Genomic DNA, 12231 nt, shown 5'->3' with positions numbered 1-12231 from the left:
GACAAACCTGTAACCTGCAACAACAGAGAGAGCAAGAACTGCCGAGGACAGCGTCGATACACGTGCGAGTCTTCACTCTGACCACCGGGCTGCAGGAGCCGTCAGCCAGCTCCAGCGACCCAGGATGGCTGGCAGGCCTGCATTCCAAGAGCGGTGGGGTCTGCTGCTCCCACGCTGACCACAAGGTTCTCTCTCAACACGTGAGCACAGCACTCACGAAGTAAGGGACATCCCTACAGGTTTAGAGAACTCACTTGTTCTTAGATTTGAAAAAATGTGTGGGGGCCACACTGTGGTGTAGGCTGAGCCTCTGCCTGTGGCACTGGCATCCCATATGGGCGCTGGTTCGAGACCCCGGTTGCTCCGCTTCTGATCCAGCTCTCTGCTATGGCCTGGGAAAGCAGTAGAAGATGGTCCAAGTCCTTGGGCCCCTGCACCCGTGTGGGAGACTGGGAAGAAGCTCCTGGCTCCTGGCTTTGGATCGGCGCAGTTCTGGCTGTTACGGCCATTTTTAGGGAGTGAACCAGAGGATGCCACGACCTCTCTCTGTGTCTCTCCCTCTCTCTCTCTGTCAAGAAAACAAATAAAATCTTAAAAAAAAAAGACAAAGTCGTTTTGGGGTAGGCATTTGGGGTAACAGTTAATGTGCTGCTGGGGTTGCCTGCACCACTGACTGGAGTGTGCTGGTTTGAGTCCCAGCTCCAATACCAATCCTAGCTTCCTGCTACTGTGCGCCCTGAGAGGCCACAGACGATGGCCATCCACCATGGGAGAGATCTAGATTGAGGTCCAGGCTCCTGGCTCTGGCCTGACCCAGCCTCTGTCACTGTAGGCTTTTAGGGAGTGAACCAATGGCTGGGAGATTCCTCTCTCTCTCTGCCTCTCAAATAAACAAATAACTTTTAAAATGTGTAAATGTGTTTTGCAACCTATATCCCCCAACTAAGTCTCCTGCACAAGCAAGTGTGGCATCATTGACACCAGTCACTGAGTCAGCTACGGAACAAACTTTGCACAAAGCCGGAGCCTCTTTCCGAGACAAACTGCAGGCTCCTCACGGGCTGTGCCGCCTCACCGCGGCCCCACAACTCCACTCGGCAGCAAAGCTGGGTGCTGTCAGCCTCAGAGAGGTGCACACCTGCATTTCTGGTCTTGTCCACACCTGAGCTAGACCAGAGAGGTCCGAGCCCTCTACAACCTAATATTCCTGTGTCTGGTGAAACGAGCAAGCTACACACTACCCCACACAGAGCCCCTGGGGCTGGGGCCTGGGGGAGACCCCTGGGGAAGTGCTTTCCAACACCTGGCGGCTGTGCACAGGGGTCCTTGCTTGGGATGCCCGCGTGGCACTCAAGGCTCAGGGCAATGCTGACATTAGAATAGAGTCCAAATTACGAAACACACAGTGACTCCACAGTTCTAAAACTTGACCGAAAGCAATAAAGGAAACATGAAAACATTAACAGCCGTCATCACAGAGTCCTGGGATTTTACGTGGGATGCACTTTTCTCAGTATTTTCTAGGTGTACTATCAGGGGACAAATGTCTGTAAGGGTACAATGTCCCTAAACCACCTTCCCTAACTAGGCAGCTATCACCGAGGACATGCAGGGCTAGTCTGCCTGACATGGCCCCAAAAGAAATGTCCACCTCCTCCCTCCACTTTACAGGGGTTGCAGACCCCCAGATGTAGAGAATAACCCAAAGAACCAAACAGCAGCAAGCATCCCCTGAGACCCGAGCACACTCACTGCACCAGCAGCACTAGGACAGACCCTGAGCTTCCCCTGACCCACAGCCGCTGGCTACAGCGTTCTGTGCCCCTCCTGTCTGACCACTTCACCCTACACATCCATTCCACCACAAACCTCTGGGTGGCCCCAGCAAGACACAGGCTGTGAGACTGCTGCTCCACGGATTCCTCCCCACACGCCTGCTCAGCCTGAGAACCCCAGCACAAAGGACCTTCCCAGAAAAGGCCTCCCAGCTCCCCGACACTGAGCCACACTCTCTTCCCTGCTCAGCCCATCTTCCAGGCAACCCGCTCCTGGATCGGGCCACACCGCCCGCACTGCCTGGCCTCGTCAGAGGCCCGGAACCCTCCTCTACGGCATGCAGCAGCACCGTCAGCGTTCTCCACATTGGGCAGGAGTGAGTCAAGGCTGCACTCTGGGGGTTCCAGGCCTGAGCCCCCACAGTCAGGACAGATGCTGCAAGCGCCAGCAAAGGCCGCAAGGCAGGAGCTGCCCGGCTGCCCCTTGCCACAGGCTCCCTGCCTCCTCCTAACTGCTCCAAACCCCTCCCAGTGCACACTTCCCACCATGCCATGCTGTGCATCTTAGCCAATGTGTTACTCTGTTCACTTTCTGCAGGCCACACCTAGAGCCTGTGTCCCCTTCCCTGGGGACACACTTCTCTGGACCGACACAGGCACGTCCCCGTATGGGAGACAACGCCTCTGCTCACGGCTCAGTTCTCGGCGCCTGGTACACCACAGCCACCATTTGCCTATCTGCTGAATGATGAGCACACCTGCCCCTCCAGGCTGCTCCCCACACCAACCCGAGATCCACCTACCAATCAGCCTGTGGGCGCCCACTGCCCTGGGAAGTCCAGAGCACAGGAACCCTCCTTACCGCTCTAATCCTCTCCTTTGTATGTGCTTCTGCATTAAAGTATGTATCTCCTACACATTAGCTCCAAACAGAACAAAATGCTCCCCTCAGAAGACCCAACTGTGTGGTTATCAGAGTCCAGAATGGCTGACAGCAGGGGGAGACCAAGTTGGGAAAGGGGGGAGGTCTTCCTCTTTGCCTGCACATTAACAGTGCGAAGAGAACACAACTTTGAGAAGATGGGAAAAACTTCCCGTTGGCTATCAGTTCCCTACGGTATACTCGGCAGGGCCCCACCATTCTACACTGGGAACGGGCCCACCAGTCTGACCACAGTGGTTACTCTACCTCTGCCCCTCCAGTTCCATGCTCAGAGAGACCAGAAGGCCTAACTTTAGGTCTCCAACAAACCGTCTGGTCTCGACAGCCATCTACGGGAGATGATTACTTAAAATACCCAGAGGACAGGGATGCTGTGGGTGCAGTAGGTTAAGTCACCACGTGCGACAGCCCCAGTCCTGGCTGCTCTGGTTCAGAGCCAGCTTCCAGCTAACGTACTGGGAAAGCAGCAGCAGACGGCCCGACAGTCCCAGGGAGGCCCAGATGGAGCTCCAGGTTCCTCGCTTTGGTCTGGTCCAGCCCTGGCTGTCGCAGGCATTTGAGGAGTGAATCGGCAGATGGAAGATCTTGCTCTCTCTCTCCACCGTTCAAGTATATAAAAATTAACAGGAGAAAAGCAAACAAGAACATTACAAAACCTGTAGCCACAGAATACCAAATAAAGTCCTAAGTTAGCTGGTACCGACTAAGTTTGAATGAATGTGATAAACTGAACTGAACTGCTTACATCCACAACGCACACGACCACATGAACAATGCAGACTCTACCTCCTGGGCTGGAAAGCCAATGGGGATTTCCTATACAGAATCATCTATTAAGTGCCCCTGGTGGGGCCAGCACCATGGCTCAGCGGGTTAGCGCCCTGGCCTGAAGCGCCGGCCTCCCACATGGGCGCCAGTTCGAGACCCGGCTGCTCCACTTCAGATCCAGCTCCCTGCTGTGGGAAAGCAGTGGAGGATGGCCCAAGTGCTGGGGCCCCTGCACCCACATGGGAGACCAGAAGAAGCTCCTGGCTCCTGGCTTCAGATCGGCGCAGCTCCGGCCGTTGCAGCCATCTGAGAAGTGAACCATTGGATGGAAGACCTCTCTCTCTCTCTCCCTCTCCTCTCCCTGTTTAACTGTGACTTCCAAATAAATATATAAAAATCTTTTTAAAAAATGCTCCTGGCAGTTCTACTTTGCAAGGTCCATGGCTTCAAAATGCAATTCACACAGAACTCAGCTTCACTACACGTCTTCTGCAACCTGCGTACGTGTGACAGGCCCTCACAACAATGGGCCTGCTGTCCCCGCCACTCGCACGTCTCGGGAAGGGGGGAGTGGGCGGGGGGGACCCTACTGTTACCCTCCCACCCCAGCCAACTGGTCCACAGGAACAAGCCTGCAACACAAGCCCTCAGATTTGTGCAGTTCAATGCTTATCCTTCTCTATATGTAGCTTCTGACAGCAGGGCACGTGGGACACACCTAATACTCATTGACACACACGTATTTTCTCATGGTGGTGGCAATGAGAGCCGAAGTCTGGAGCTATCTTAGTATATCTTTTTAGCTTAAGTTTTAAGACTACTTTGCGGCTAGCGCCGCGGCTCACTAGGCTAATCCTCCGCCTGCGGCGCTGGCACCCCAGGTTCTTGTCCCGGTTAGGGTGCCAGATTCTGCCCCGGTTGCTCCTCTTCCAGTCCAGCTCTCTGCTGTGGCCTGGGAAAGTAGTGGAGGATGGCCCAAGTGCTTGGGCCCTGCACCCGCATGGGAGACCAGGAAGAAGCACTTGACTCCCGGCTATGGATCAGCGCAGTTCCAGTCGTTGTGGCCATTTGGGGAGTGAACCAATGAAAGGAAGACCTTTCTCTCTCTCTCTCTCTCATTGTCTATAACTCTACCTGTCAAATAAATAAATACAAATCTTAAAAAAAAAAAAAAGCTCTTTTTGTTGTTGTTGTTAATGTTTATTTATTTGAAAGTCAGAGTTACACAGAGAGAGGAGAGGCAGAGAGAGATGGGTCTTCCATCCGCCGGGTCACTCTCCAATTGGCCACAATGGCCAGAGCTGCGTCAATCCAAAGCCAGGAGCCAGGAGCTGCTTTTGGGTTTCCCACACGGCCATCTTCTACTGCTTTCCCAGGCCATAGCAGAGAGCTGGACCAGAAGTAGAGCAGCCAGGACTTGAACTGGCACCCATACGGATGCTGGCACTGGAGGCAGCAGCTTTACCCACTATGCCACAGCGCTGCCCCCCCCCCCAGCTCTTAACCCAGCCAGTACCGACAGAAACAGTCCCGGAAAGACCTTTGAGTGACCACACCAATCACCAGGAAAAGTGCAGCCCAAGCACATGCAAGTCTTTGGAAACGACACCTACACTGCTGAAGTGGCACTAAAGTGACAAATGACAGTAATCCAATGGCCCCAGGCCAGCAAACTCCACTGCAGACAGATTTATCTGTTTTGTGCCACAGTGATTCTTGCGTGTGTGGCAGTGAATGGAAACGGAGCAGTCTCACTGCAAATTCAGGAGCAAGCACTTCCCAACCCTTCCCTCTCCAGCACGCCATCAGGAACGGCGCCCTCGGCAACCAGGCTTAACGTGGACGCAGACCTAGCAACAGAGTCACCTACAGGTCTGAAATCTGTATTAAAAATACACAAAAAATAAAAAAGCCAAAACAAAATAACCCCAATGTCACTAACTCAAGTGGAGATGAGCCCACCTTTCCCCACCCTGAATGTGCTCTGAGCGCGGCACCAAGTACCCGCGGCCCTGGGTCTGGGCTGAGTGGCGGCAGCCAGCCTCAGGGCCATGTCCCTTCCCCTGACAGCGCTGGAACACGGGCCCCAGCGTCTGCTCTGGAGAGGAACTCAGAGGGCAGGGGTCCACGCCTCTCTCAGGGCCAATTCAGAACACTCTGGCCCAGCCGCACGGAGGACATGGATGGGGGCCGCTGGCTCCATGGACACACCACGCCCACTCAGGTGACAGAGAACACACACCTGTGGCATCACATCTAGTCTCCGGTGCGCCCTCTACGTAGTCAGTACCGGCTCACCACACGCCTTCCTTCCAGGAATGTCACCACACCCGGCGGGTCCCCACAGCCCCCAGGGGATGAAGACTGGGGGGGCTGCTCATTCCGTCTGCACGGCTCCGAGGCGGGGAGGCGTCAGCCAGTCAGTGCAGGTCCCTGGGGACCACATCACTCACAGAGCAGATACACTTACTCTTAACACTGTCCTCCAAGCGAGCAGCACTCAGAATGTTTCCAACTCTTCCACTGCTCCTCTTCAGCACAGGGGATGGGCTCAACCAACACTTCCCAGGGTGGCGGAAACAGGCTGCAGTCCACACAGAGGTGTAGAACGGTAGCCTCAACAAGTCGGTTGTAAAGAAGGCTAACTGGGGCTGCTATTGCGATCGTTAACCCGTACCGGGCGGGTCAACCTGCCGGGCTCGGGGCTCGGGGCTCGTGGCTGAATGAATGACGGGTCCCCCAGCGCCCAGACTCTCGGGCCAGCGTGACTGAGAGCGGGCCGGTCCAACACCCAAGCCCTGCTCAGGACTCCACTGCTTCCTTCCACCGCTCTGCTTTTACACAGGAAAAGAAGAGGCACACGTCCCGGGCCACGATCGCGCCCGGAGGCACGCGTGGCCCCCGCGCACGAGCCCGGGCACTGAGCATAGGAAGTGCGGGAGCCTCCGCGCACCAGGCCTCCCAGGGGAAAAGCCCGCGCCGCACGGGCCGCCCAGCGCCCCAAGTCCGGGGAAGTTCCGACGGCACACCGGAGCGGGCGCCCCAGGACCGGAGCCCCCGCTCCGTCCGTGCAGTGCGTGTGTATGTATATATTCAAGGAAAGGCCCGCGGCCCGCCAACAAGGCGGCGCGCCAAGGCGGGAGCTGCCCGCCGCCGCCCCGCACCGACTTTGTGTCGCTCTCCCACCCCACTCGGAGGCGCCGGCGTGGGGCCCGGGGCGCAGCCGGCGTCCAGCCCGGGGTCCACGGCCGCCGCGCCCCCGCCCCCAGGACCTCCATCCCGTGCGCGGCAGGGGACCCCCGCGCCCGCGCCCGGCGGCCCCCGCACGCCCGCGCCGCGGACCTCAGTGGCCCCGGCCCCCGGCCCACCCGCGCCGGCGGGCCCCGCGGGGTCCACGGCGCCGGGGGCGGCCCGGGCCGCGCGGACGGCGCCGCCGGAGACCCCGGGGCCGCGCCGCGCCCCGCTCGCCCCGGCAGGCCGCGGGGCCGGGGACTGGGCACCGCGGACCGGGCGGCGGCGGCGGCGGCCCCGGGGCCTAGGCCCGGGCGGCGGGTCCCGCGCCCTCCCCCACCCCACACGCTCGCTCCCGGCCGCCCGCGCGCGCTCCCCCAGGCTCGGGCCCCTTCCGGCCGGGGGCGCGGGCCGCCGGCTACCTGCGGGCTGCGGAGGGCCATGGCGGCCCGTTTGAATGGGACTCGGCGCGGCCCGGCGGCTCACGCTGCTTCCCCCGCCGCCGCCATCTTCTCGCCCGCACATACACACTCGCATCGGCCGCCGCGCCTGCGCACTGGCGGCGCGCCGCGGGGCGCGGGCGGCCGGGGCGCTGCTGCGCGTGCGCGGCCGGCAGGTGGGCGTGCGCGGGCGCCTCGGGCCGGGCCAGGCGGCGGCGGGAGCCGGGCCGGGGGACTCTGGGCCCCGCCGGTGTCGGGCGGGTGCGGGCCTGGCGGGCAGAGGGCGTGCAGGTGCAGCCCCCGGGGCCCTCGCTGCTGCGGGAGGGTCTCCCTCGGCCTGAGCAGACCCCCGAGGAGGGCGTCTCCAGGTTTGCGGAGTCGCCTCCCGGTGCGTTCGTTCGCTGCTTCCCTCGGGGTTCTGCCGGGCCCTGGCTCCGCGCCACGCCTTACGCGGGCATTGCAACCCCACAGCCAGAACCACCGCAGCCAGGCGCGCGGGTGAAGCGCCTGCCGTGGGGCCTGGCCACCATCCTAGTCCAGGGAGCCCCAGAGCCCACGGGGAGCCCGGGGCGAGCAGCCCCCGGTGATGCAGCCGGCGCAGTCCCGGTGGCCCGGCCGTGTGCGGAGGAAGCGCTACAAAGACCCCGCCGACAGATACATTGGGTCTCGGTGGAATCCCCAGTGTTGCAAGCTGGTGTTACTGTTTGTTTTCAGGATTGGTCGTCAGTTACAGAGAGAGGGAGAGAAATCTTCCATCCGCTGGTTCGCTCCCCAGATGACCCAAGCGTCCAAGACGGGGCCAGGCCGGAGCCAGGAGCCAGGAGCTGGATCCGGGTCTCCGACATAGGTGCAGGGGCCCAAGTGCGTGGGCCGTCTTCTGCTGCTTTCCCAGGCGCATTGGCAGGAAGCTGGACTGGAAGTGGAGCAGCTGGGACTTGAACCAGAGTCCCTGTGGGATACCTGCTGCTGGCCCCTGCGGCTTGTGATTTGACAGATCAGAATTCGGGTTACATATAGATGATGAGTGAATTACTGCTGACTTTCATCACGTGATGATGATGTTGAGCTTGTGAAGAGAATGCCCTCAGGCCAGCATTGTGGCAAAGCTGGCAAAGCCACCATCTGCAAGACCAGCATCTCTATGGGTGCCGGCTCCTGTCTCGGCTGCTCTACTTCAGGTCCAGGTCCCCACTAATGGCCTGGGAAGAGTGGCAGAGGATGGCCCAAGTGCTTGGGCCCCTGCTACCCAAGTGGGAGACCTGGAAGAAGCTCCTGGCTCCTGGCTTCAGCCTGGCCCAGCCCTAGCTGTTGTGGTCATCTGGGAGTGAACCAGATGGAAGATTCTCTCTGTCCCTGCCTCTCTCTCTGTAACTCTGACTTTCAAACAGATAAATAAATCTGAAATAAATAAATAAAGAACACCCTCATTGTTAGGAGACTCGTTCTAAATTTAGTTGTGAATATCATAATGCTTGCAAATCTTTAATAGTTCAGCAAAATAAAATAGAATCCATATAAACACAAACATATATAAAGAAAGCAAATATGGCAAAATGTTAACAGTTACTGGAGGTAAGAGTTGTTATTTTTCAACTTCCTCTGTTTGAAAATGTTTTTAACAAAATGCGGGGGAAATAGGATCTATCATTATGTCTGTGCTATGATTACAAGTGCATATGGATAGACACTGGAAGGGACAGGAAATCCACTGGCAATTTATAGTAGTCGATGTTTTTATAGTAATGTTGCTTCAGCAATAAAGATTTTTTTACTATAATAATGAGGCAGGCAGTTAGCCTAGGTTTTGATGTCCACGTCCCACATCAGGGGACCTGAGTTCAAGTCCCATCTCCAGCTCCTGACTCCGGCTTCCTGCTAATGCAGACCTCGGGAGGCAGCGGCGATGGCTCAAGTGTTGGGTTCCTGCCACCATGTGGAAGTCCTGGGTTCAGTTCCCCACTCCTGGCTGCAGCCGAAGCCCAGCCCTTCCTGCTGTGGGCTCTTGGGATGTGAACCAGCATAGTCAGTCTCTCTCTCACACACATAATTTTTTAAAAAGATAAGTTTAAAAATTAAATAAGACCACTCTTAATTTTATTTTTTTTAAACATTTATTTCTTTATTTGGAAGGCAGAGATGTTAAAGAGAGAGGGGGAGAGGCAGAGGAAGATCTTCATCTGCTGGCTCACTCTCCAGGTGGGCACAACCGGGGCTGGGCGGGGCCAAAGCCCAGATCCAGGAGCTTCATCCGGGCCACCCACGTGGGTGCAGGGGCCAAGCACTTGGACCATCCTCCACTGCTTCCCCAGGCCATGAGCAGGGAGCTGGGTCAGAAGTGGAGTGCCCAGGACTCTGCCACAGAGCTGGCCCCACCACTCATCATTTTCGAGTAATTCACGAAGCGGTTAACACAGGACAGTAAAAGGAGGAAATGCGTGTTGAGGAGGATCCAGCCAAGCTCTGTGGGCCTCAGGACCCAGCAGGCCCAGGTTCTAGGCCAGGCTGCTAGGGGCAGTGGGAGAGCCTGGAGCTCACAGCCAGTTTCCCATACTCACTACCTTTCCTGTGAGATGTGGGGGGCAGAATGATGGCCCACCCTACCCACCCCAGAGACATGGACGTACCAGTCCTGGGGACACAGAACTTCGTTTCCGACACGGCAAAGGGGATTTGGCAGGTGTGACTGAGTTATCACCTTGCAGTGGGAAGTGATTGGGGGTCATCCAGGTGCGTGAGGATCCTTTACAGGGAAAGAGGAAAGAGCCAAGGGAGGCAGAAGACGGGCCACTGGAAAAGTGAAGTAAAGAAAGAGATTCGGAGATGCTGAGCTGGCTGCTCAAGACAGAAAAAGGACTGGAGCCAAGGAATGCAGGTGCCTCGGAAGCTGTACAAAGCAGGAAAACAGGTTCTCTCCCAGAGCCCAGGGAGCAAGGCCCTGCCACACCTAGATTTCAGCCCAGTGAGTCTTCCGACCTGAACAGCTTTCAAAGAAATGATTGGTGCTGGTTCTGGGTGGTTTGTTGCAGCAGCAGCAGTGAGAAACCCTAAGGTGTACAGGGCGTGGACAAGCACCTTGCTAGGAGAAAAGGAAACCATGAGCCAGCCAGGGTGCAGAGGTGGAAGCCTTACCAGCCACTCTGCAGTGTAAGGGGTTTTTCATTATTATCCAAGAACTGCGTGAGCCTTGCCCAAGGAGGTGACCTTTGAACTAGGTCCTCAGGAGTGTTTGTCACAGGGACTATGTTCCCCAGATAAACCCAGAGGATACTGACAAACAGGAGTTAATCCTGGACAGAAGATTTCAGTTTAGTCTCTCCTACTCGGAAAAATTGTCTTCTAAACTCTGATCATACAGAGGAGCACCCGGAGTTGTGCCACCTCGGGCAGGTACCCAAGCTCTCTGGATGTCAGTTTCCTCCTCTGTAAAATGGGAGAACAGCACCCAAGGAGGCAGGCGATGAGTGAATGATCATGGCGTGGCATGTCAGCTGCTTAGCAAGAAATCCAGCCGCCAGAGCTTCCCAGAGGGTGGAAATCAGCCCTGTTACCCCTGGGTGCTGAGGAAGGACGGTGGTCTGGGCACAAGAAGGGCCTGGGGCATTTCACAGCGGGTATTGCCCAGGACGCCAAACTCAAGCTTTCAGATGCAAATTGGAATTCGAGAAAACTCAGCTCCACCGGGTGCACAGTCGGGTTCCCAGTGCCTGCAGACTTTTCTCCTGAGACTGGGGGAGACAGACGGGAACAAATGAAATGTTTTTTAAAAATAATGGATAATGGAATGTTCAGAATTTGAAAGATCTGCATGAATCAGTGTTTTCCAAATGACTGGTGCAGAATGTAAAAAACATCATGCACAAGTGAAGGATCGACTCAAATGCAAGATAGGTCCGTGGATCAACTAACAGAAGACACGCAAGCTCCCTGGCACGATTTCACGATCCACTGTGTAATTTCCCTTTAAGAAATTTGCCTGCTTTTGGCTTAACAACAACAACAAAAATATCCACAATTATCTAAAAGGCTACTCCTTCTAGGAATGTACTTTTTAGGAAAATACTCCTTCCTGCCTTGCTCACAGCTCGATCTGTGCCAGGATGGGTTTCCTTCATGGGTTTCAACCAGAGCAGTGTCACACGTTGGGCTGGACACAGCAGCTGATGGGCACCCAGCTGTTTTCTCACGGCTTCATGCAGGAAAGAGACCTAGAAACACAAAACCGTACTGGTCTTCTTTCAAAATGTTTGGTTTTAGAAAACAGTTATATTTCATACAAAAGTTATTGACAGGAGCCGGCACTGTGGTGTAGCAGGTGAAGCTGCGCCTGCAGTGCCAGTGTCCCATATGGGCACCAGTTCGAGTCCCGGCTGCTCCTCTTCTGATCCAGCTCTCTGCTATGGCCTCGGAAAGCAGTGGATGATGGCCCAAGTCCTTGGGCCCCTGCACCTGTGTGGGAGACCCGGAAGAAGCTCCTGGTTTCAGATTTGGTGTAGCTCCAGCCATTGCAGCCATCTGGGGAGTGAACCAGTGGATGGAAGACCTCTCTCTCTCTCTCTCTCTCTCTGCCTCTCTGTAACTCTGTCTTTCAAATAAATAACTCTTTTTTTTGAAAGTTACAGACATTGATAGGTGATGAGTTTATTTATTACATGACTTATAAGTATTCAGTTTTCATTTGCAACATGGTAAGCACAGTCAACTCACAAAGGCAAAGCTTTTCTGCAGTCAGCAGTAGTTTTAGTTTTTGTTTGTTTGTTTGTTTGTTTTTTTGACAGGCAGAGTGGACAGTGAGAGAGAGAGAGAGACAGAGAGAAAGGTCTTCCTTTTTGCCGTTGGTTCACCCCCAATGGCCACTGATCCGAAGCCAGGAGCCAGGTGCTTCTGGTCTCCCATGCGGGTGCAGGGCCCAAGCACTTGGGCCATCCTCCACTGCCTTCCCGGGTCACAGCAGAAAGCTGGACTGAAAGAGTGGCAACCGGGATAGAATCCGGCGCCCCAACCAGGACTAGAACCCGGTGTGCCGGCGCCGCAAGGCGGAGGATTAGCCTAGCCGGCAGAGTCAGCAGTAGTTTTA

At 56.2% G+C, this 12231-nt stretch overlaps 1 protein-coding gene across 2 annotated transcripts in view; it reads right to left on the bottom strand.

Moving 5' to 3' along the window:
- The window catches only part of USP10 (ubiquitin specific peptidase 10), a 63670-nt gene extending 56416 nt beyond the window's left edge, over positions 1–7254 (bottom strand). For both annotated transcript variants that reach the window (XM_062177629.1, XM_062177630.1), the window contains exon 1: positions 7140–7254. In XM_062177629.1, coding sequence (XP_062033613.1) covers positions 7140–7160 — 21 coding nt within the window. In that variant the 5' untranslated portion in view covers positions 7161–7254. The remainder of the gene's footprint in view (positions 1–7139) is intronic.
- Positions 7255–12231: the final 4977 nt, after the last annotated feature.

Source organism: Lepus europaeus, chromosome 19 (genome assembly GCF_033115175.1).
Source record: "Lepus europaeus isolate LE1 chromosome 19, mLepTim1.pri, whole genome shotgun sequence".
Taxonomy (NCBI): Eukaryota; Metazoa; Chordata; class Mammalia; order Lagomorpha; family Leporidae; genus Lepus; species Lepus europaeus.
The sequence above is the reverse complement of the archived record's forward strand: the minus strand, read 5'-3'. Positions and strand labels throughout refer to the sequence as shown.